Genomic DNA, 21,397 nt, shown 5'->3' with positions numbered 1-21,397 from the left:
AGGAAACTGAGGCAGGAGGATTGCTGCAAATTTAAGGCCAGCTTGGACTAGAGTGAATATCAGGTTGTATCACAAGATTCTATCTTAAACAAAAACAAAGCAACGCAGCCACCCCCTGCGGTCCGGTTGTTTTCAGTGTGCAACACTCTCATGGCCCTGATCATAAGGGGATGCATTTTTTTTTCTTTTTCTTTTTTATTTTCAAGACAAGATTTCTCTGTGTAACAGTTCTGGCTGTTCTGGAACTTGCTCTGTAGACCAGCCTGGTCTCGAACTCACAAAGATCCAGCTGTGTCTGCCTCTAGAGTGCTGGGGTTAAAAGCGTGCACCACCACTGCTCAGCTAAGGGAATGCATTTTTATATCATTGTAATCAAAACACAGCACAGTTTTGTGTATTAATTCTCTATTTACTGTTCACAGGATTTTTAAAATGTGGCTACTCCTGTTTCTTAGTTCAGATTATTTCCTTGTTGATTTTAGGAGGGCTCACTTGCTCTGGCAGGACTGTGTCTTCTGCCCTTTGTCTGGGTCTCTCTGTGTCTGCTTCAGAGATGTGACACGAGGTCTGGGATACTGCACTTGACTGATGGCCTAGGAGTTGGGGGACAAGGGTCTCACTTTGCTCTTGCTTGCCCTCCAAGCCTGCATCCTCCCTGTCACCTTCGTCTTGAGCCTCTGCTCTGACAACCCCCAACCGCACACACAGCCAGTTAGTCCTGTTCCTCTTTCTCCTCGCAGGGGACAGGCTTCAGCCTGTTCTTGGCTGATGTGCTGTCCCTGGCTACTCCCTGGACCCTCGTGATTGGATGCTGGGTGGTCCTTCCCCTCTGTCTTCCTTAGACTGAGAGGCCCAGGAAAGGCACATCCCTGGGGTGTGGAGGAGGGAGGGATTTGGTTTCAAAATCAAGACCACAGACATGGCTCTGACTGCCCAGTACCAACCCGTTTTCTTCCTTCCTGTTCGTTGTGAATTAGCCCTGCATGTACAGAGAAGACCAGCGTGCTGAGCCCTCAATACAGGAAATCTCTCCACTACCTAGAATTACGCCACTTACAGTAAGAGGGCTCTAGAGACCATTTACACCTTCCCTTAATCTCACAGATGAGAAAAATTGGAGCCCTCAGAGTAAATGACCCAAAATGGCCTAATGAGCCCTGTCCTCTAGTTGCTTCCCGTTCTTGACTGACAGCAGCAAGCCCCATCCCACCCTCATCTAACCTAACCAACAAAACCACCGTCTCTCTTCAAATAGCCCTAAAGAAACTGGTAGTAGGTGGGTGGGGACACCCCCCAGCTTCCCTCCTCCCCTGCACCTTACAAAACTCCTGGGGAAGGATCCAGACTGGTGATAAGGTGAATTCACCCAGTGAATATGCTCAGGACATTGAGGAAGAAGGAAGGAAGGGAAATGGAGAGAGGACAGGAAGAAGGGAGGAAAGGGGAAGAGAGGACAGGAAGAAGGGAGGAAAGGGGAAGAGAGGACAGAAAGAAGGGAGGGAAGCAGCAGCATTAAAGAGAGGCAGATGGGGAAAGCTTCTTCTTTAGGAAGTGAATTGTCAGCGGAGTGAAGGATGTCACTGTTTAAAACCTTTAATGTTTGTTCAGTGTCCTGTTAGATAGTTCTGGAAGGTTAGGGGGAACTTGGGATTGTGGTCTCTTAAGTCCTTCTTTTCAGCTCAAGATCTCATTTCTTGAATGACCGGTCTCCTGGATACCCCCAGGCTGTGCTGAAGCTCACTGCTGGGTCTGAGGTTGGGCCTTCCCTCTTGGGGAGCAGGTGTGAACTGGATGGTGGTGTGGTGGGGCTGGCGCCCCCCCACCCTCCCGGCAGTCTGGAGAAGGGTTGTTCTGAACCCTCTCCTGATCCTCTCTATTTTGGAAGTGAAGTTAGGAGGGTGGGGCTGCCCATTCCCACACGTTGGAGAACCAGAGAAGCCTAGATGATTAGTCTGTCCTTTGATTTCTGACATTTGCTGCTTATGAAATGTGAGCTGCCCTCTGCACTTCACACCCACTTACTAATGAAACTAGTTTTGAAATCTGGTCTGCTGAGCTTGCTCTGGGAACCCATCTCCGTGGCCACAGCTGACTCGAGGACCAGGCCCGGGGTCAGTGGCCTGTGCTTCACTCTGGGGACTCAGGACATCCTCAAAGCCAGGAAGGCTCACATTTGTTCTTTCTTTGCCAGCCGAGATGCCTCGCCAATTCCCCAAGTTGAACATGTCCGATTTGGACGAGCAAGTCCGGCTGTTGGCGGAGAAGGTGTTCGCTAAGGTGCTCCGAGAAGAAGACAGCAAAGATGTCATGTCCCTGTTCACCGTCCCCGAGGACTGTCCCATCGGGCAGAAGGAGGCCAAGGAGAGAGAGCTCCAGAAGGAGCTTGCAGAACAGAAGTCCGCGGAGACGGCGAAAAGGTTTGTTCCCACGACCCAGCCTTCATGTGTGTAGAGTGTATGACCTGCGTTGGGGCATCTGAGGGAGAAGATACGTCCCTGCGTCTTCCGATGCTTTCTTAATCAAAGCCACTAAACTCACTAGGTATTTACCAGAGGACGCCTTGCTGCCTCTGCCTACGTGAAAAGACCAAAGCCACCGTTCTGCTGTTAGTGCATGTTGTATTTGTGCATATTCATGTGCATGCAAGTACATGCGTGTGGGGCACGCAAGCGTGTGTGTGACCTACATGTGGAGGCCAGAGGTCAACCTCAGGTGTTGTTCCTCAGAAACTGTCTACCTTGTTTTGTATTGAAAGATTTATTTTATTTTAATTTTAAATTATATGTAGGCATGTGTGTCTACGTGTGGGCATGTGCCAGTTTGAGTGAGTGTGGGTGCCTGAAGAACCTGTCTGATCCCCTGAACTGCAGACAGTCATGAGCTTCCTACTGTGGCTTTGGTCCTCTGGAAGAACAGCATGCACTTTTAACTGTTAGCTTCCTCTTCAACCCCTACATCTATTCGTGTGTGTGTGTGTGTGTGTGTGTGTGTGTGTGTGTTGGAGTATGTACACAGGTGCTTGAAGAGGCCAGAAGAGGGTGTTGGCTCCCTTGGATCTGGAATTAGAGTTACTGCTTGAGACAAGCCCTCTGAATGAGCAGGGTAAGATTTTAACTGCTGGATCCTCTCTCTAACCTCCACCTTGTTTTTTGGGGGGTCTCTCACTGAGACCTGGGGCTCTCTGATTAAGCTAGACTGGCTGACCAGTGAACTCCAAGGACCTGCCTATCTCTGCCTCCTGTGTGCTGGGGGTATAAATGTTTAATACCAGGCCCAACTGTTTATGTGGGTTCTGGGGCTCAGAGCTCAGGGCTTCATGGTTGTGCTGTGGGCACTTTATCAACGGAGCCATCTCCCAGGCTCCCCTGCGGCTGTTACGGTAGCGGATTATAGAAGGAAGCACACACCGTGTCCATGCAGCCTTCCCCCGTGGGAATCTGCAGAGCTCGGTCAAACACCAGTTTTACTTGTTTCCAGTTTTTTCTCAGCATGCTCTCCCTCTGCCGTGCATGCGTTGGGGCCGAAGGTGTCACAATGTGCACTGTAGATAAAGTTTCTGCCACATGAGCTTACACTGGGTGGGGACAAGAATTAAGTAACTGTACAAATTAATAAAAAAAAAGTGACAAGTTATGATAAGGACGGGATTAGTTGGGTCTAACCAGAAGACAGAAACCACCCAAATACTGGAAATAGGATTCTAGTCTAGTGTAAAGAGCTGGCTGTATGGCTCATGGAGATGGAGAATACAAACAGAGGAGGGCTTTGCCCTCTAGGACACGCAGTAGAGGGCAGTCACCACCTCTAGGTGAGACCTACAGTAGAAAGATGTGATGCAGCTGCATCTGGAGCTGGGATCATTGGGAGAGCCGGACTAGGCAGTAACTGAGCGCTGCCTTCAAGGGCCAAGTTGCTGGCCAGGATTCTGTCCCTAGCTTTACCTCCCCTTCCTGGAGCCTCTGTGTTCTTCCAGTCTCTGCCATTGGCCAAATCCAGTTCAGAAGGCAGATGACACCCTGGGAAAGAGAGGAGAGGGCACAGACTAGATGGAAGACAAACAGGTCTAAGTGTGGCATTAGTGCTGTGATGTAGGCAGATCAGGAAGTGTGTGTAAGTGTGTGTGTGTGTGGGGGGGAAGTATTGAGAATGAAAGTAAAGTATGCTATTTAAAGATGGGGTGGTTCAGGCTGGTTTTGGTTGATACTTCAAGCCTAGCTGTGGTTTGGCACATGGCAGCCTGACAGGTAGACTGCCCATGGGCACCCAGAGCCATGGGCTCTCACACCTTCAGGAAGCCTGTTCAGTTAGAGGGAGCAGTCCTCTGCCCTGTGGCTGGAAGTGAGCAGGGCCCCATAGGCTAGCCTTGTGCTCCCCAAAAACAGTAAGGTCTCAGGGAAGAGCAATGGGGAAGTTCTCCTTTTCTTACTTTCCTGGGCAAGGAGAATTATAGAGGAATAAGAGTCCCTGGAGTCTGTAGTGGAGCTGTTACCGGAGTCCCTCTCTGCCCTGCACCCCGCAGTGCCGGGTGCCTTAGACTTAGACCCCTCATTGAACACCCCTCCAGAACAAACTCTCACAGCGTCCTCATTTCACATTTTTTTTGAATCCGAGTCTCATGTAGCCCAGGTTAGCTGTGAACTCTTGAGTCTCCTGCTTTCATCCCTTAAGTTCTGATGTTACAGGCGTGAGCCACCATGCCTGGTTTATGCGGCAGTGGGGAGGGAACCCAGGGTTTTATGCAAGCCTTCTACCATCTAAGACCGAGCCATATCCCTAACACAGGAGTCCTCCTCTTTGAAAACGAGCCCTACTTCCTTTTTTTCTTGGCAGGATAGGATTTTGGCATTTCCGTGAAAGGGTGAGGTTGATATTTGTATAAAGAGGCAGGGGCAGAATTTGACCATCTGGAAGATCAGTCTCTGTTTTCCTCAGATGTGCCTGAGCCCTTGAAGGAGGGAGCCATCACGACCACTGAGTTCCCTTGGCCCCAGACCTCCTGCCAGTTCATCCCTGTAAAGTAAAAGGAGTCAGACTCAGGCGTCCCTTGTCTACACTGCCCTGGCATCACAAGGGCTGGCCTCCGGGGCTGAATGCTCAGCAGAGCCTTCTGTGTGCTATGAATGGGGCATTCTGGGCCTTCATAATGAAAGCAGGAGTCCCTGGCATTTGGTATTACCAAGCATAATAAGTGTCTGAGGCAAGTTTCCACAGACATTTTCAGAAGGAGCCTGCGCTTTCCCATCAGAGCCCAGGCTCAGAGCAAAATGGAAGCTTTGTTTACTCTTGATGAAAATGGCACTCTGTGGTCTCCAGAGAGCTCATGGCAAACTCTCCAGAAATGTATCCTGTCCTTTCCTGCTAGGTGGAAGTTTCATCTGATTCCCTAACTTGGGCACTGCGTCTGCCTCTCACTTCCCAGGGTCCAGCCCAGGCCTTAGCCAGGTTGGAGACCAGAGAGAGTCAGCAAAGAAAAGGTGTCCTGCCTCCCCATTGCCACCATGCACAGAGCAGCTGGGTTCTGCCACTCACCAGCATGCTCTATGACTCAGGACGAAGGAAGAAACCTCTCTGGGCCTCCGGTTCTTCCCCATCTAAAAACGGGGTGATGATAATGGCCAGTCTTTATGGAACAATTTGAAGAATGATGGAATTAGCATATGCTTGCATACCTAGGTCATAGTTCACCATGTAAATATTACCACCCAGCTTCCTGCTACTGAGATGGGCAGAATGGCACCCACTGCTGCCGGATGCTAATGGCGAGCCAAGTCCTAGGCCTCCTGGTTTTGCATGCCTTCCTTCTTCCTCATGTTAAGCCTGCAGTGGAAGTTTCTGGTGTCCCAACATGGCTGACTAGGCAAATAGAGCTCCCGGGGGTTGAGCAGACTTGCACAAGGGACACAGTAAGTGACAGGACAGTTTAACCAGGACACAGCCCTGCTCTCTGAGTGATACCTGATGCTGCTCCCCGGGATGCAACTGCTGCTTCTGATCAGCGTGACGAGGAAAGACAGACATGGTTCCATTTCTGAAAGCCACCTGGGCCCTTGACTGTTTGTCAGATGTCCCAGGGACCCCTGGGGCTGAGTTCATCCACAGGAGGTTTGTCTCTTCATTGCACACCGGGGGTGCCTTTATGTAGCCGTTCAGAAACCATCCTCTCCAGGGAAGAGAGCGTCCCGGCTCCTCTGTCCATCAGTGATCCCTCCCGGTATTCTGAGATAAGAGGTGGCGAGGAGCCTTGGGACACAGGCCAACCAGCAGCAGCAGGTCTCCAGATCCCCAGCCAATGAGTCTGTATTTCCAACTGTGATACAAAATGCGTCTTCTAGTTTGGGACACACCCCTCCCCTGTCCGTCTGCTCTGAATGCCGGTGGTACTCACAGAAGGCTTTCCTTATGGAGCCATTTTTCTTCTCTTATTTAGACAAAACAAAACACCTACAACACATTTAAATCTAATACAGAGGAGCAAGACGGAAGCTGAGCCGTGAGCAGAAAAGACGAATGCCCGGCCCTTGGTTAACTGCCATGGAGGGTTGCCAGCTCTTGGAACAGGGCCGGGTCTAGACACAGTCCTGGTGGAGCTCGGGACCAACTCAAGGCTGCTCAGAGAAGGTCTGATTATATAGGTCAGGCCCAGATCTGTAACCAGCAAGACCACTTCTCGAGGGCTGGCTGCCTCTAACCGTAGCTAGGCTTCTGCTAGGCTGGGGGGTGGGTGGGTGAGGGTCTAAAGGAGGGAGGGTGGGTTGCCTTTGAAGGTCAAGTTAGAAGGCAAACCCAGCCTGGAGGGCTCTGGAGTTGCCAGAGGGTCTTTGTTCCCTTTGAGGCTCACATGTGTTTCCTAGCATGTGGAAGGCACAGCTTACTTAGAAAGCCTTAGGAAAACCCAGAATTGATAAACAAGTAGGCTTTTTTTTCTTCAAGGAAAGAAAATGACAGGTGCCTGCTCACCCAGAAGGCTGGAGTGGATGTTGTCTAACAACCTAGTGATCTTGTGCTGTTCTACGGAGCCAGCCTTCCCAAATCCCCTAAATCCTGAGCATTGTTTAGACCCTAGTCTGGAACTTTGTCTCTCAGTAAATAGAACCAACTCGTCCTTAAGAGGCTCCAGGTACTCTGCATTCTCCATTAGTAGAACCCGTCTTCAAACCCTTCCTCCTAGGGCCGGATGCCAGAGCACTGTTTCTCAGTCAGTAGAACTCATTCTTTCCTTTTTTTTGGATTTTTTTCTTTCTTAATGTTTTTATTGAGCTATACATTTTTCTCCACTCCGCTTCCTTCCTTCCCTCTCCCCTTCTACCCTCTCCCTGACTCCCACACTCCCAATTTACTCCGGAGATCTTGTCCTTTTCCCTAGTAGAACTTACTCTTACACTAAAGGTTACAGGCGCTTTGCTACCGGGACGTACTTTGCAAGGGACTTCCGATGTAGCCGTCCTGAAGCTTTGTTGTGATAACTGTCACCAGGAGACCTTTCCCCCAATTCTACTGTGCTTAAATGTATAAAAACAATAAACCACTTGGTCAGATTCTAGACGTCTTTGACCCAGCACTGGCTAAAGTGCTGACCAGAATTTCATTCTTAACCTCACCTGACCCCAACACTATCAGAGTTCACATCCTACTAACGCATGCACTGGAACTCAGCCAACTTTAAGGACAACATGGAAAATGTCTGAGCAACCTGTGTGCAGGGAGAGTGCTTCTATCTCTCCTCTTTCTCTTTCTGCCTTTCCCTCTTTTTCTTTTACAGCTGTCCTGAGATCACGCATGTGCCATTCAATCTGTCCACTTACCATGTGTGTAATTCACTGGGTTTGAGTGTATTTACTCTAATGTCACCAGTATTGTGATCAGTTTGAGAATATATTATTATTATTATTATTTACACTTAATTTAATTAATTAGCTTTGTTTATTTAATACAGGGCTTTGCTCTGAATCCCTGGTTGGTTTGGTTATACAACCCAGGCTGACTTCAAACTCATGACAATCCTTCTTCCTCAGCCTGCCCCAGCATCCCCTGCTGTAATTAAAGCCTAGCTTTAATTATGTGTGTGTGCATGTATGCATAAACAATAGTATATATACTATATATACAATATATATATACATTCATACATATATGTATATATATGAATAAATGAAAGAGAGTGGGGTGTCTTGCTATGAGACCCACACTGGCCTTGGTCTATGGTCCTTCTGTCTCAGCCTTTTGAGTATGGGGATTACAGATATGAACCACCGTGTCCAGGCTTTGAACTTTGAGATCATTCCCAGAAGAAAACTGATGCCTTTGGCCTGTCACCTCTTAGACCCTCCCATCTCTTCTCTCCTTATTTTAGAACATGTTCTAAGAAGCATGTCTATCTTGCTGTTCAGTATCACGGAAGATTTGAATAAGAAAATTAGGAATGTGGATTTTAGTGGCCTGAGCCTGTCTCTTGGTTTGTAACAAGAATATGATCAAAGGACCTTCCTCGGGAGAATTAAACAAATGAAATGAACTAATACCCATGATAAGCGAGCATGATGCTGGGAGCATCTCCCTGCTTTTGTTACTGTTTTGTTTGGTACTCAGCAGGGAGGGGGGAGACAGTGGTTATGAAAATGGATACAAGGACTGGACACCTTGAAGTCTAGGGACACAATGTTGCTAAGATCATGACTGGATAACATGAGAATGACCTGAGTCAGCCAGGGAGAAATTTAAATGATGTCCTGCATGCCCTGACCAACAGCTCAGGATTTAGGAATTTCACTGAAGAATGCCTTGTACAATTAATTATTTTTGAAGAATCAGGACACGAAGGGGGAAGGCTTAGGAGAAGCATTTGGCTCTTTAGAACAGCTGCCTCCCAGAGAATGTTTTGAGTAAAATCGATAAATGGGATTTTGTTATAAATCGATCGTAGTACAGCTGAAGTGCCATTAAATTATTTTGTCTTATAAAGCTTACTAAACCAGAGTCCATAATTTTTAGATCACAGTTATTGACAATGCTTTATTTGAAACATCCAATTCATCTGCGTTTACACTGAAGAACAGAGATTGTAATATTTACTATAAAAGGCAGTAAAAGGGGGCTGGGAAGATGGCATCATTTTTAAGTGCCTGCTGTTGAAGCCGGAGGCCCTGAGTTTGACCCTTGGAACCTATATGAAGAAGGTGGGCATAACTGTGTGCACCTCCAGTCACAGATCTGCAAGGGTAGAGGCAGGAGGATCCCTGGCTTTGCTGGCCAGCCAGTCTAGCTGGTTCTCCAGGTTCAGTGAGAGAGACTCTATCTCAAAAGCTAAGGTGGAGATCCACGAAGGAGGACAACTGATGTTGACTTCTGGCTTCCACAAGAGCACACACATGCATGTGCATACCTACATCACACATATACATACAGCAAGCATGCATATACATACTTATAACGTAGCTAACTAAATAAGTTGCAGTAAGGGCTATTTCACTCTGACCACTGGGGTCTTTCAGGAAGAAAGACAGTTGGGCAGGGCTGGGAAAAGAGTGTTGAGGCTGGAGGATAGTGTTGAGACAAAAGGGGGCTGTGCTTGGTCAGGCTGGGAAAGGAGGACAAAAAGTAGCCTTCCGGTGACCAAGAGGGACCTAAGACAAATAAGGAAGGAGGGGTTGTGAGTCTCTGTACATCATATAGGCTTCTGAGTGTGGAAAACTTGCACACTCACCCTCTTCGTCAGGCTGCTGGTCACTTGGCCATGTCCGCCGAACGAGCAGCCTCCACCCCTGCTCCTAGACACTGTCTGTAGATGCCCCTTAGGGCAGTTAGCACGCAGCATGCCCCATGGCCAGCTGTTTCCATGGCTTCCCCACTTAGGCTGGGATCTCTGGCATCAGGCACACAGCATGCGCCAGCTTTTCAGTTGCTCCTCTCCTTACACCAAGGGTCTCATTTCCATGTGGAACAGTTCAGTGACCACGATAAGCGTCCAGCGCAGCTGAGTCTGTGGAGTGCAGAAACCTGTCCCACTCAATGGCATGCAGAGCGTGATATTAGCCATTCTTTGCTGGCCGCTGCCTCCAGGATTTAGAGTATTGCTTTCCATCTGGAGGTGCAGGGACTACTGGAATGAACGGGTATGCTGCAGGAATGAACCCCCAAAGCCTGCCTTTCTGAGATGCCCCCTCTTTCTTCCACTGTCCCTGTTGCTCCATTGTTCCCATGCCCAGTCTGGATTAGGTGTCTCCTCTGGGATCCCAAAATACCCAATGACATGACCACATTGCATGATGAACATTTGTCCAACTTTCCGGGCCCATCTCTGTGATCCTAGCAAACCCATAGAATCTGGGGTTCTGTTTGATGTACCTGTCATTACCCAGGACCTCAGAGGTTTAGAAAGAGGGGTCATGAGTGGCCCCTTGTTTCACTGCATTTCTGAGGGCTTGGTGAGCACTTTGCTTTGATTCTTCTACGTGGCTAGCTGGTCTTGGACGGATGCACAGGAGCAGAGGCTTTGGACGGCTCTGAGAAGACCCTCCATGCAGACAGACTTCTGGACTTGGGTGTAGTATGTGAATCAGATGTTATGGGAAGGCTTTGTTATAGGAATGGGCAGAGGAGGAGTGGGGACCTGATGAATGGCAGGGATAGCCTAGGGCTGTAGCCCAGGTGGGGACACTAGACAGGTACTGGGGATAATGTACCAGCTTACCCTGTTGTCTTAAGAGCCTGGCCAGCAAGAAGCTCCCTGTGGCCCATGAAGATAAAGCTGTTCCCAAGCCCAGGCCTCAGACTTGGTATGGAATTGGTGCCTGCACAGTGGCTCACCCTGCCAGCTCCTTGGCAAGCAGGGTATTTCTGCCATGTGGCTGGAGGAAGGAAGGAGCAGGCCAGCAGTGCCAGAGTGGGTTGGCTAACCCTGGCACCCTAGAGGCTAACACAAGGCATAACAGGTGGGCTGTGGACAGACAGTTAAGTCCCTGGCAATGAAGTGCTTTATATCAGTGACAACAGGTCACACTTTGTTTGACTCTGTGAGTGTTTGTATATCTTGAATCGGCCTAGCCAGGAACAGGTGTTTGGTAAATGCTCGTTAAATGTTGATGTTTCAGAAATGAAGGGCTGGGTGCATAGTCTTCCAAGTCTTCCCGTGACCGACCCTATGGTTCTCTATGTCTGTTGAAGCTTTTGGTACGTCTGTGGGACTTGTTGTTATTGTGGCACATGTAGGACTCATACAGCCTTGTGAGGAAAGAGTGTGTGCATGGCATATGTGCACACACCCACGTACACACATGTGTAGATACTAGTAGACAAGTCTATAGTCTATTGTAGGCAGAACTAATCAATCAATTAATTATTCTTGTGTGTATATGTGTAGAGGCCAGAGGTCTTTGTCAGGTGTCTTCCTTTGTGGCTCTCTGCCATTTTTTTTGTTTATTTTTAAGACAGTGACTCTTACTGCCCCTAGACTCAACCCCCAGGATTCATCTATTTTTGCCTCCCAGGGCTGAGACAAGCATGTTTCACCAACTCCCAGATTGTGTGAGGGTGCTGGGACCTGAACTCTTCACGATTGTGTGGCAGTCACTTTATCCTTGGGCCATCTCTCCACATCCCATAGGCAGAATTTTTTCAATGTCTCTCTTGGCCAAGATGTCGCGCTCTGATCTCCAGACTCGGAGCACTAAGCTGTCACTCCTGTGGTTGCCCGCAGAAAAGACATCACGTGACGTGAAGGTGGGGAGGTTGTCAGTGGACTGGATTTAATTACAAAGGCTGTCAAAACAATGCTTGTCCAGGTTAAGCACAGAGGGGGAAGTCAGAGAGACTGGGAACACAGAACGCTTAGGAGTTTCCTGACTGAAGACAGAGCTCTCCTCGAGGATCAGAGTGAGGTCTGCAGGGGCCAAGGTGACCTCTGACCAAGTCACCAGGGAACTGGGGATCTCAGTCTTCACGGTCATGCAGAATTGAATTCTGCCAACAATCGGACTGATCTTAGAAGAGGATTCTTCCAAGAAAGCCCAATGCAGCTAATGTCTGTTTTGACCTTTGGATAGCCTGAGCTTGGAGACCTTGCCAATCCCAGTTGACCTTCTCACGAACAGGACTGGGGAGTCACAAATGGGCATTGGTTCAAGTTGTCAAGTCTATGGCGATGGATTATATAGCAGTACACAATAGCTTTTCTACCTCCAGACGCCAGCTCAGTGATTAGTCGATGGTGATTCCATCCCCCACTCTGCCCTCTCCAGGATGGTAGTCTTGAGTAGGTGGTCCTGGACTTGTAAGTGTGAACTCTCAGCCTGTGGACATTTTTGTATGACGGTCTGTCTCAGGTAGTCCAGGCTGTCCTTGAACTTGCTGACTACCATACAATGTCCTTTAACTCTGATCCTTCTATTCCTACCCCTGGATTGCTTTGATTATAGGTGTGTGTCGCCGTGCCTGATTTATGTAGTATTGGGGATTAAACTCAGGACTTTGATGAATTCTAGGGAAGTACTCTATCAACTGAGTCATATCACCACCCGTGTGTGACAATCTGGCTGGAGCCACAGTGAATATGGGCAAGGAGAGTTCTCTGGGTACCAACTGGTGGGCACTGGCTTCCTCAATGGACAGATGTATTCATTCCTATTGGGGAGTTTATAGGCGAAGCCTGGTAGGTTCTTGGCTTAGTTTTCTAGACTGCTTTTTTTTTAATCTTTCTTACCTGTTGCTCACCTAAGAAGTTACCCATTGCTTCTCCATGGGTGGGCCAGACCCCAGGCTAGACTGAGGCATAGGAGGATGGTGTTGGTGTAGAGATGAAGCAGTGATTGACAGGTGTGTGTGTGTGTGTGACACAGAAACTGGAGTCTCATGGGATGAGCTGAGCAGAGTCAAGATGTCCAGAAGATGCCTATAAGGGAGCCTCTGTGCTCAGGGTGCATCTGACACCCAGGAGTGGCTGACTGGCCCACACTGGCATCTGTCTCCCTTGGTGGAGGATGTTGGCTCAGTTCCAGGTGAAGCATAGCAGGCCAAGGGAAACCCGGGGTTCCTTGGTGTTCTAGTTGAGGTTCCTGAAGCAGCCTGATTTGTCAGCCATGGGAGCCCCGGAGAGGCACTTCCTGAGAACGGGTCAGTTCCATCTCTTAGCTTTAAACAGCCTTGTCTCAGGGAGGTGCGAACATAGGTCCTTAGTGTAGACAAGTGAGAGCCAGAGAGGTCCATGGCAAGTGGGGTGAGCTGGGTTCTGGAAGGTTGAGCAGAGAGGAGACCCAGATGGTGCCAGCAGGAAGCTGACTACTTCTGGGTGGGCATGGTCCCACTTGCGAAGGACTGGCTTTCCACACCCATGGTCACTGGGATGTCTTAGTTACTTTTCTATTGCTGCGAGGTGACACCATGACCAAGACAGCTTAGAGAAGCAAATGTTTAATCGGGGACTTGCTTATGGTTCCAGAGGGCTAGCCCAGCTGTGCGGCGGGCATTATCCCAGTGCTGAGTCATTTCCTCCCCGAGGATCCCAGGAGTTGGAGTGATGCCAACTGAAACATTTTTGATTTGGTTAACAAAGGAAGTCAAGTCAACACAAATCAGACTCACAAGTAACCATGAACTTGCAGCATTATAAACCAGCCTTGAGGATTCGTCTTTCTGTGCCAGAACCGGAGGTCCGGGGTCCAGGCCTCACACTGGTGCTGGTCGGTTTCTCGCCGACAGCATGAAGGTCTGTACCAGCTCCAGCTGCTGCCAGGATGGCAAACAGCTGGCTAACGGCTGGAGAAAGCAGCTGCCTTGGTGTGTGATTTCCCATAGGGCCCCTCTGTCTTGGGGCCCTAACCAAGGAGGCGGACATATTGATTCCTCCCACCCCTTCTGGTTCCTGTGCCCAAATTTGTAGCGAAAATACAATGTGGTGTCTTTGCGAACCTGTCCGCTATCTTCCTGGAGACTTCATTTGTCAGGGCTTAGAGCTTGACTTATTTGAAGAGAGTGTGCTGTCCGCACCTTGACCCGGTGTCTCCCTCGTGTCTGTGCACTGTGGTCCTGGAGCCCCAGCAGTGCGGTCTGTGTCTGTCTGTTCCCTGTCACATTGACCCGATGTCATGTGCCATGAGTCCCGGCAACTCCATCCACAGCAGTGATGCATGACCATAGATGCAGTATCTGGAGGGCTGGATAGAGGAAGTCACAAGCAACCGGAAACTTGTGCGTGTACAGGTGCAAGTGTGGAGGTCAGAGGTTGATATTGTCCTTTATTGAGTGCCTCCTTATTTTTTGAGACAGTCTCTTCATTGAACTTAGGTCAACTGACCAGAGAGCCCCTCCACCCACCCCCACCCCCTGTCTACCTGTGCTGGGTCACTGATGCCCGCAGTGATGCCCAGCTCTTATGGGGATGCTGGGGCTCCAAACCCAGGTCCTCATGTACAGCAAGTGCTTCATGACTGAGCATCTCCCTAGCCCACCCGTGACTGAAGGCAGCAGGGTTTCCTGCCTCCTGAGACTCTCCCTGTTCTCAGCTGATGTCTCCCCTGTCCTGTGTCCTTGGCTCTTAGAAAGAAGAGTTTCAAGATGATCCGGTCGCAGTCTCTGTCCCTGCAGATGCCAACACAACAAGACTGGAAGGGCCCTCCAAGCGTCAGTCCGACCATGTCTCCTGCAACCCCTCTGGTCCCTGGAGCTGCTTCCAAGCCTGGGCCAACACCCTATGCCATGCCTGAGTACCAGCGGGTCACTATCAGTGGAGATTACTGTGCGGGGGTAAGGCCATACCCTCCCTTGAAACCTGGCCCAGTATGTGTGTCTGGAAGGTTGTGGAAAGGGGCCCAGGAACCTGAAGAGAAGGAAGGCCTTAGTGGAGACTCTAGAATGTGGACATGTCTCAGGAACTGTCCCACCCTTGGGTGCAAAACTTAGGGCTGCAGGCTGCCATGCTGTGGCTGTGCCCAGTTAGTTCTGTGTGTTCCCCAGCCCAGAAATCTGTCCTGTGAGAAGGGTGCAACTAGACCCGTCAACATTCCCAGTGTCTAGGGGAGACTATGTGACGGTGCTGGCTTGTGTAAAATTAGCTCTTACGTGCTTAGGTCAGTATCTTTAAATACAGGTTAGGAATCCCTCAACTAGCAAGAGAGGCTCTCGATGAGAAAATATGTTTTTTCTATTCATTAGAGATGATACTGTATTGATTTATTAATTTATGAAAGAGCATCTTTGTTCTTCGTTATGAGTACATAGCCTTCCACTGTGCAGCTGTACCACATGTGTATTGACTACTTGGGATGGGAATTTAGATGGGAACTAATGCAGTTCTTTTTTGGCCAGACTGCGGCTCTGCCAACTCCTGGCCAGGGCTTGTCTACCTCACACATGTGGGCGGAGTAATAGACGAGAGGATAGACGTGGACTGAATGCATGCTGAAAGAGCACAGGCGTGTGCACGGTTGCCGTCCTTTGCCTTCCTTCCCTGTGCATATCTAGAGAGCTAGGAGCCTATGAGAGGCTCAGTGACCTTGCTGATCCTGGTACCCAGAAGGTCGGGGGCTAGCAACTGGGCGGGCCCACCAGCTTGGCTAGTGGCTGTTCCTCCCCAGTAACCCTGCCCCTTCTCTCATCTCCTTGGCTGCCTCCTGAACCCCTTGTTAGGGCATCCTTCTGTTGTCCTGCCCCGTGGCTGCTCTGAGCCAGCCCCCTGGAAGGCGCAGAGGGGAATGAATACACCCTTGTGTGGGTATCTGAGACAGAAAGGGAGCTGCTTCCACTTTAAAAATCAAGGAGTCAGGTTTGGTGAAATGAATAAGGAAGACATAGGCTAACTGCTTTCCTCTGATGACAGAGCAGGGCGAGAGAGACCAGAGGGCAATGTGCTCATGACACTTTATTATCCGCCCTGAAGGGCATCTGAAGCAAGGGGGAGAAACGCAAATATCAAGGTCTTGGATGACAGGCACACAGACGTCTGTAGATTGACATTTCGGTCAAACTGGTGATGCTGAGGAGCAGAGGAGGGGTGGTCCAGGCCCATCCTCCCTCACTGTGAAGCAGAGAGGGTCAGTGCAGGCCCAGCCTCCCTCACTGTGCTGCTCCAGCTTCCTGCCCTCCCCCCCCCCCCCCCGCTTTCGGTGTCCCTGCCCTCCTGTCATGCCTGTCATCTGCAGCTCATCAAGCAAATTCAGACTTCGGTGACATTTGTCCTCACTGAGTGACTAGGGTAATGGAGTCTGGGAAGGCAGAGGTCTCGCACATCTCCAAGTGTGAGGAGAGCCTCCTGGGGCTTTGAGGATCAGTCAGACCAGGGTCTGAAGTTTGACTTTGTAACCTCCTGGCAGCGATGGATTCTTTCTGGGCCCAGTTTCCCTAGTTAAGAAACAAAACGAAACCTACGGAAACACTCAGTGTTCAGTACGTGATGTTGAGTGGTTGCCAGATTGACTGACAGCTCGGGGTTGGTAGAGCAGCAGCCTGAGAACATAGATGTTTTGCTTTTAACATCTGGGGATCTGTGGATTTTCTGGCTTGTGGGCAGACCGTTCTCGCATGCCTTCTTGTTGCAGATCACCGTAGAAGACTATGAACAGGCAGCCAAGAGCCTGGCCAAGGCCCTGATGATCCGGGAGAAGTATGCACGGCTTGCCTACCACCGTTTCCCACGGACCACAGCCCAGTACCTGGCTCATCAGGGGGAAAGTGTGCCTTTGGAAGAGGGTCTTCCAGGTATGGTGTCTTGGGAGCTAGTGGGATCCTTTTGTGGGGGCCTGACCCATGAGTTGGTTGGGGCTTTTTATTGATTGAGAATTTGTCTACTGGTGATGTTCTTTTGGGTGGGGCTCCTGATGTGTTTAAGACAATCAAATGGTCAGCACAGGATGGGTTGGGTGGGATGAGACACAGAACCCATGTGCCCCTGGGCAGAGGAAGCAGGCTGTGAAGTGAAACATACGTGGGCTCATGTCTGGATCGTGCCAATTTCTTGGACCTGGAGCAAAGGACTCCTCTAAATTTCAGTTTTGCGGTCTGAAAAATAATGGAATGCCAGCAAAGCTGCCTCCCTGGGTGAGATTGTGTGAGTGTGTGTCAAGTGTTTAGGGCAGATCTGGCATCTAGAATATTCCATAAGTGCCAACCACATTTATGCGGCCAACTTTAGGGAAGGGGGTTGAGAAAGGGTGGGGTATCTTCCTGATGTAGTGAGTGACCTAGGAGCAGCACAGTCTGGGACTGAAGTCACCAAAACAAGGGCATGGGGACCCTCACCCTTGAGATCCAGGGACAGGGAGCCGATGAGGGCCTGGGGATTACATCCAGGCCAGTACCCTGGCTGCCTTAGGGGTAACCGCTGCTAGGTTGTCCCTGTTTCTGGCCCACTTCTGTGTTGAACATCCATTCCCACCAGGGAGGGGCCTGGGTAAATCTCAGCCTTCCCACAGCTATTTCCCTGTCTGTCTCTGGAGCCAGGTGGGAATGACTGGCAGATGTGTGCTTTACATGACAGAAGGCCCTTGTGTTCTGGGCATGAGTGTGGTGAGGTGACACCATCTCTGGGTGGGTGGGCTGTGACTTCACAAGGCCTTCTAACTAACACAGGCCCCTTCCACAATCCTAGCGCTATCTAGAGGTTCTTGGGCTGGCTCTGCCTGTGCCTGATGTGCCACAGCATCCTGCTCGGGTGTGTTCTGCTTTCTCTGTGGTCATCACAGCTCGGGGTCATCCTGTTCCAGAGTCTGAGGCAGGACACCTTGCCCTGGGCCCCGGGTGCGTCTTCCAATCAGTTGCCAAGGCTTCTCCTGCCTGGCAGGCGACTGGTCTACAAGGTGCTGGCTGACTTGCTGTGTTTATTCCCCGACCGAGACAGCTGATTAGGAGTCCAAGAACTCAGAGACTAATGAGAAAGCTTTCGACTGCTGATGATTGTGTGCCCAGGAAACCAACCAGAAGCTGAAAATGTCCTAAGTTGAAAATACATTCAATATATCCAACTTACATTACCCATACTCAGAACATTTCTGTGAACCTATAGTTGAGCAAAATCATCAACCTACTTAGTAACAAAGTGCTAATATCCCATGTAACTCACTGAGTGTTTTGCTGGGTGACAGACACACTTCTGTACAATCCTAAAGTCAAAAGAAAGATCATTAAGTCACGTCACCGTATACAAGGCCCTGTGATCCTGTATAGGGCACACCTGCTTATAAAGCAGCTTCCTCCCTATGCTTTTATGGCCCTCACAGCAGCCTGCTGGGTAAGCAAGGGGTGTCTTAGGCGAGGAGTCAGGATCAGAGAGGCAAAGAGGAAATAGTGAAGGGTTTTACTGCTTGGGTTGGGCTCACTCAAACCAGCTCCCTGCTGGGCAAGCAACTCCATCCTGGGCAGTTCCTGGGGGTGAGGAGATGGAGTGGATGGAAGGGTGGGGATAAGGGTATGCAGGGTGGTTAGGAACAAGGGCCTGGTCACTGCTCCTTTTGCTCTTTGGGGGACAGGGTGGCTTCTGTCTAATTCCTTGTCTGTCTCGGACTCAGAAAAAAGTGTGGGAAGGGGGGGCAATTATTTCCCTCAGACATTCCCAGTGTTATCCATTCTTTCACTGGGAAAACACACAGTCATTCTGCTCTAAAAACTAAAAATAAAATAAAACAAGCATTCCTGGGGGCCAAGGAAGCCTAAGAATGTGAAGTTCATTTTAATTAAACTGAACATACACTTATGCACATGTGCACATGCACACACACACACACACACACACACACACACACACACACACACACACATTGATGTGCCCGCTTTGGAACAGGGTTGTTCTAGGGACTGGACCATAGCAGCCAACAGCACAAATCAGGTTGTCTTCTGATGCCCAGTGTGTGAAGGACAGTCGCGTAGTGGTGAGAGTTATACAAACAGACCAGGGAAGTCGACAGACTGAAGGACAATTATTTCATGCAGTGGTGAGAGTCACACAGACAAACAGACCAGGGAAGTCGACAGGCTGCACAAGGTCAGAAGTGTCACTTGGCCATCCCTCATCCCGTTTTGCAGACTTCCACCCTCCCCCACTGCCCCAAGAAGACCCTTATTGCCTGGATGACGCGCCCCCCAACCTGGGCTACCTGGTCCGCATGCAGGGAGGCATTCTTTTTGTGTATGACAACCAGACGATGCTGGAACGCCAGGAGCCTCACAGCCTGCCCTACCCTGACCTGGAAACCTACACCGTGGACATGAGCCATATTCTTGCGCTCATCACCGATGGCCCCACGTAAGCCAGTTACCCCGACTCCCCCTTTCATTGTGTGGGTGTTGTGGGAAGGAGCAGCTGGCTTTGATGCATGCTAACTATCCTGGATTTCCCTTTTTTGGGGAGTCACAGGCTTAGAGTTGTTTCTGTTGGCCCCGCTGCATACATGCATGCAGAAGCTTCCGTGTGCAGTGGCTACTTGTGTCTCTTACACAGCCGTCACCCTCTCCTCGGGCCAGGAAACACTGCAGAGAGCTGCCAGCCCAGGACAAGCATGGGAGGAGTAAAGACTGTCGCTTCAGCGCTTGGGCTTTCTGTGGTTTTGAAAGTAGCATGCAGTGAGCTTGGGCCCTTTGTGTCCCCATCCGTGTTTGAGGGCTTGGGAGGAGTTGACAGGGCTGGTAGCTCTCTTCCAGTAGGGATATGAGCTAACCAACGAATGGTAAAGGGTTAGTTATCTGCGCCTTGGGAATAGAAGTCTTGGAAAAGTGAAGGGCCACCAGAGTGCATTGTGAGTTTTGCTCTGAAGGGTGTGGGTCTAATGTCTGTGAGAAAAGAGCAGGACGGGGAGGGCAGGCAGCTAGCTCTGGGTCCTCACTGAGCAGAGGCCGGGACTAACACCCCAGAGAGGAAGGGACAGTTTCTGGAAAGCCTTCCTTGGCCAGTGGTATGGGCAGTGACTGTTGTCCGAGAAGCCATCAAGCAGAGACCTTCTTGGGACAGACACTGAAAAGAGGGACACTATCCTTCCTTTCCCACCCGGAGACCCCTGTGCTCACCCCAGGGCTCGTCTCTGTGGCAGGATGGCACTAGAAATGTCGTCATTGTCATTTATTTATATGTACATGTCTATATCTGCATCTGAGGAGGTCAGAAGCTGCCAGGTCCTCTGGAGCTGGTTACAGGCAGTCGTGATTTGGACACTTGGAGTCAAACTCAGGTCTTCTGCAAGAACAATATGTGCTCGTAACCACTGAGCCATCTCTCTAGATCCACAGAGTGGCTCTCCGTGAAGGCCTAGGGCGGTAGATTTGAAGGCAGCTGCTGTTTGGGTATGCTGAGGAGACAGGGAGGTGTGAATTGTGTTCAGGTCTGTGTGACTGGGCACCTGAGCTGGGTAGGGGAGACATCTGGCCATAGCAGTGAGGTGAGGGGGACAATGGCGGGGCTGCTCAGTCAGACACTGGCCTCATAATGCGCACTTCAGTCTGGAGTGTTACCGTCTCCATAGCTACGCACCAGACACTTCTTCCTGCGCTAATTGCCCCAAACACGTAAGACAACAGAAATCTGCATGGGGTCCCAGAGTTGGTGCTTTCCTCCTGTGTCTTAGCTGCCCCCTCACAGGCAAGATGGCACAGGCATGCTGGGCAGGTCTGAGAGAAGCTGGAAGCATCTTAGCTCTCCTCCTCCATCCTATCAGAGCCTGACCTTTGCACCCAGGGGTCACTACCCTCTCTGGAGGTCGCTAAACTGCTATTTGATATGACTTCTTACTGTGGTCTCTATCTCTCACTGACTCGCAGGAAAACCTATTGTCACCGGCGACTGAACTTTCTGGAATCCAAGTTCAGCCTTCATGAGATGTTAAACGAGATGTCAGAGTTCAAGGAACTGAAGAGTAACCCCCACAGAGACTTCTATAATGTGAGAAAGGTACGTCACCTCCAGTGTTGGAGGCACTTGCCTGGCCCTACACTGGGTCCGGGGAATGATGCCCTGAGTCTGTTTAGGGCTGGAGCTGGGTGAGCGCCATGTCTCCCGGCTGTTCGGCTCAGAGGAGCCTGGTGTGATAAGAGGCACAAATGTAGAAGGAAGACTGGTGAACGGCATCCTCAGACACCACGGTTCCACGCTATATCCGTGTGTGCGTCTGTTGGTGCAAGTGTCTTTCTCCAGCATCGGGACACAGTTTGCTAATTGTTTGAACAGTTAAGTCTGGCGGTTTTGAGGTAATGAATGGGTTAGGGTCATCACAGAGGGAAAGCTGTTAAGACTTATTTGAACTTAGGAGGTGGAGGGTTTACATCCTCTGGAGTCAGGACCTTTAAAGTAAATCACTGAGATGCTCCTGTCTCTGCCCCTCTGCTACCCATGGAATGGCCAAGTGTTTCTGGCACCTTCTGCCTTCTGCAGGAGTGGCAACAAGGACAGGTGTGTGTGTCTAGAGCTTTTCAACTTTCTTCCAGGTAGGTG

The 21,397-nt window shown here is 50.1% G+C and overlaps 1 protein-coding gene across 5 annotated transcripts in view; it reads left to right on the top strand.

The window, feature by feature from the left end:
* Ampd3 (adenosine monophosphate deaminase 3) overlaps positions 1–21,397 on the top strand; it is a 47,570-nt gene that overhangs the window by 7,519 nt on the left and 18,654 nt on the right. For all 5 annotated transcript variants that reach the window (XM_087908567.1, XM_087908570.1, XM_087908568.1 and 2 more), the window contains exons 2-6: positions 2,192–2,417; positions 14,529–14,733; positions 16,524–16,683; positions 19,003–19,222; positions 20,728–20,857. In XM_087908567.1, coding sequence (XP_087764693.1) covers positions 2,192–2,417; positions 14,529–14,733; positions 16,524–16,683; positions 19,003–19,222; positions 20,728–20,857 — 941 coding nt within the window. The remainder of the gene's footprint in view (positions 1–2,191; positions 2,418–14,528; positions 14,734–16,523; positions 16,684–19,002; positions 19,223–20,727; positions 20,858–21,397) is intronic.

Source organism: Myodes glareolus, chromosome 7, assembly GCF_982192425.1.
Source record: "Myodes glareolus chromosome 7, mMyoGla1.1, whole genome shotgun sequence".
Classification (NCBI taxonomy): Eukaryota; Metazoa; Chordata; class Mammalia; order Rodentia; family Cricetidae; genus Myodes; species Myodes glareolus.
The sequence above is the reverse complement of the archived record's forward strand: the minus strand, read 5'-3'. Positions and strand labels throughout refer to the sequence as shown.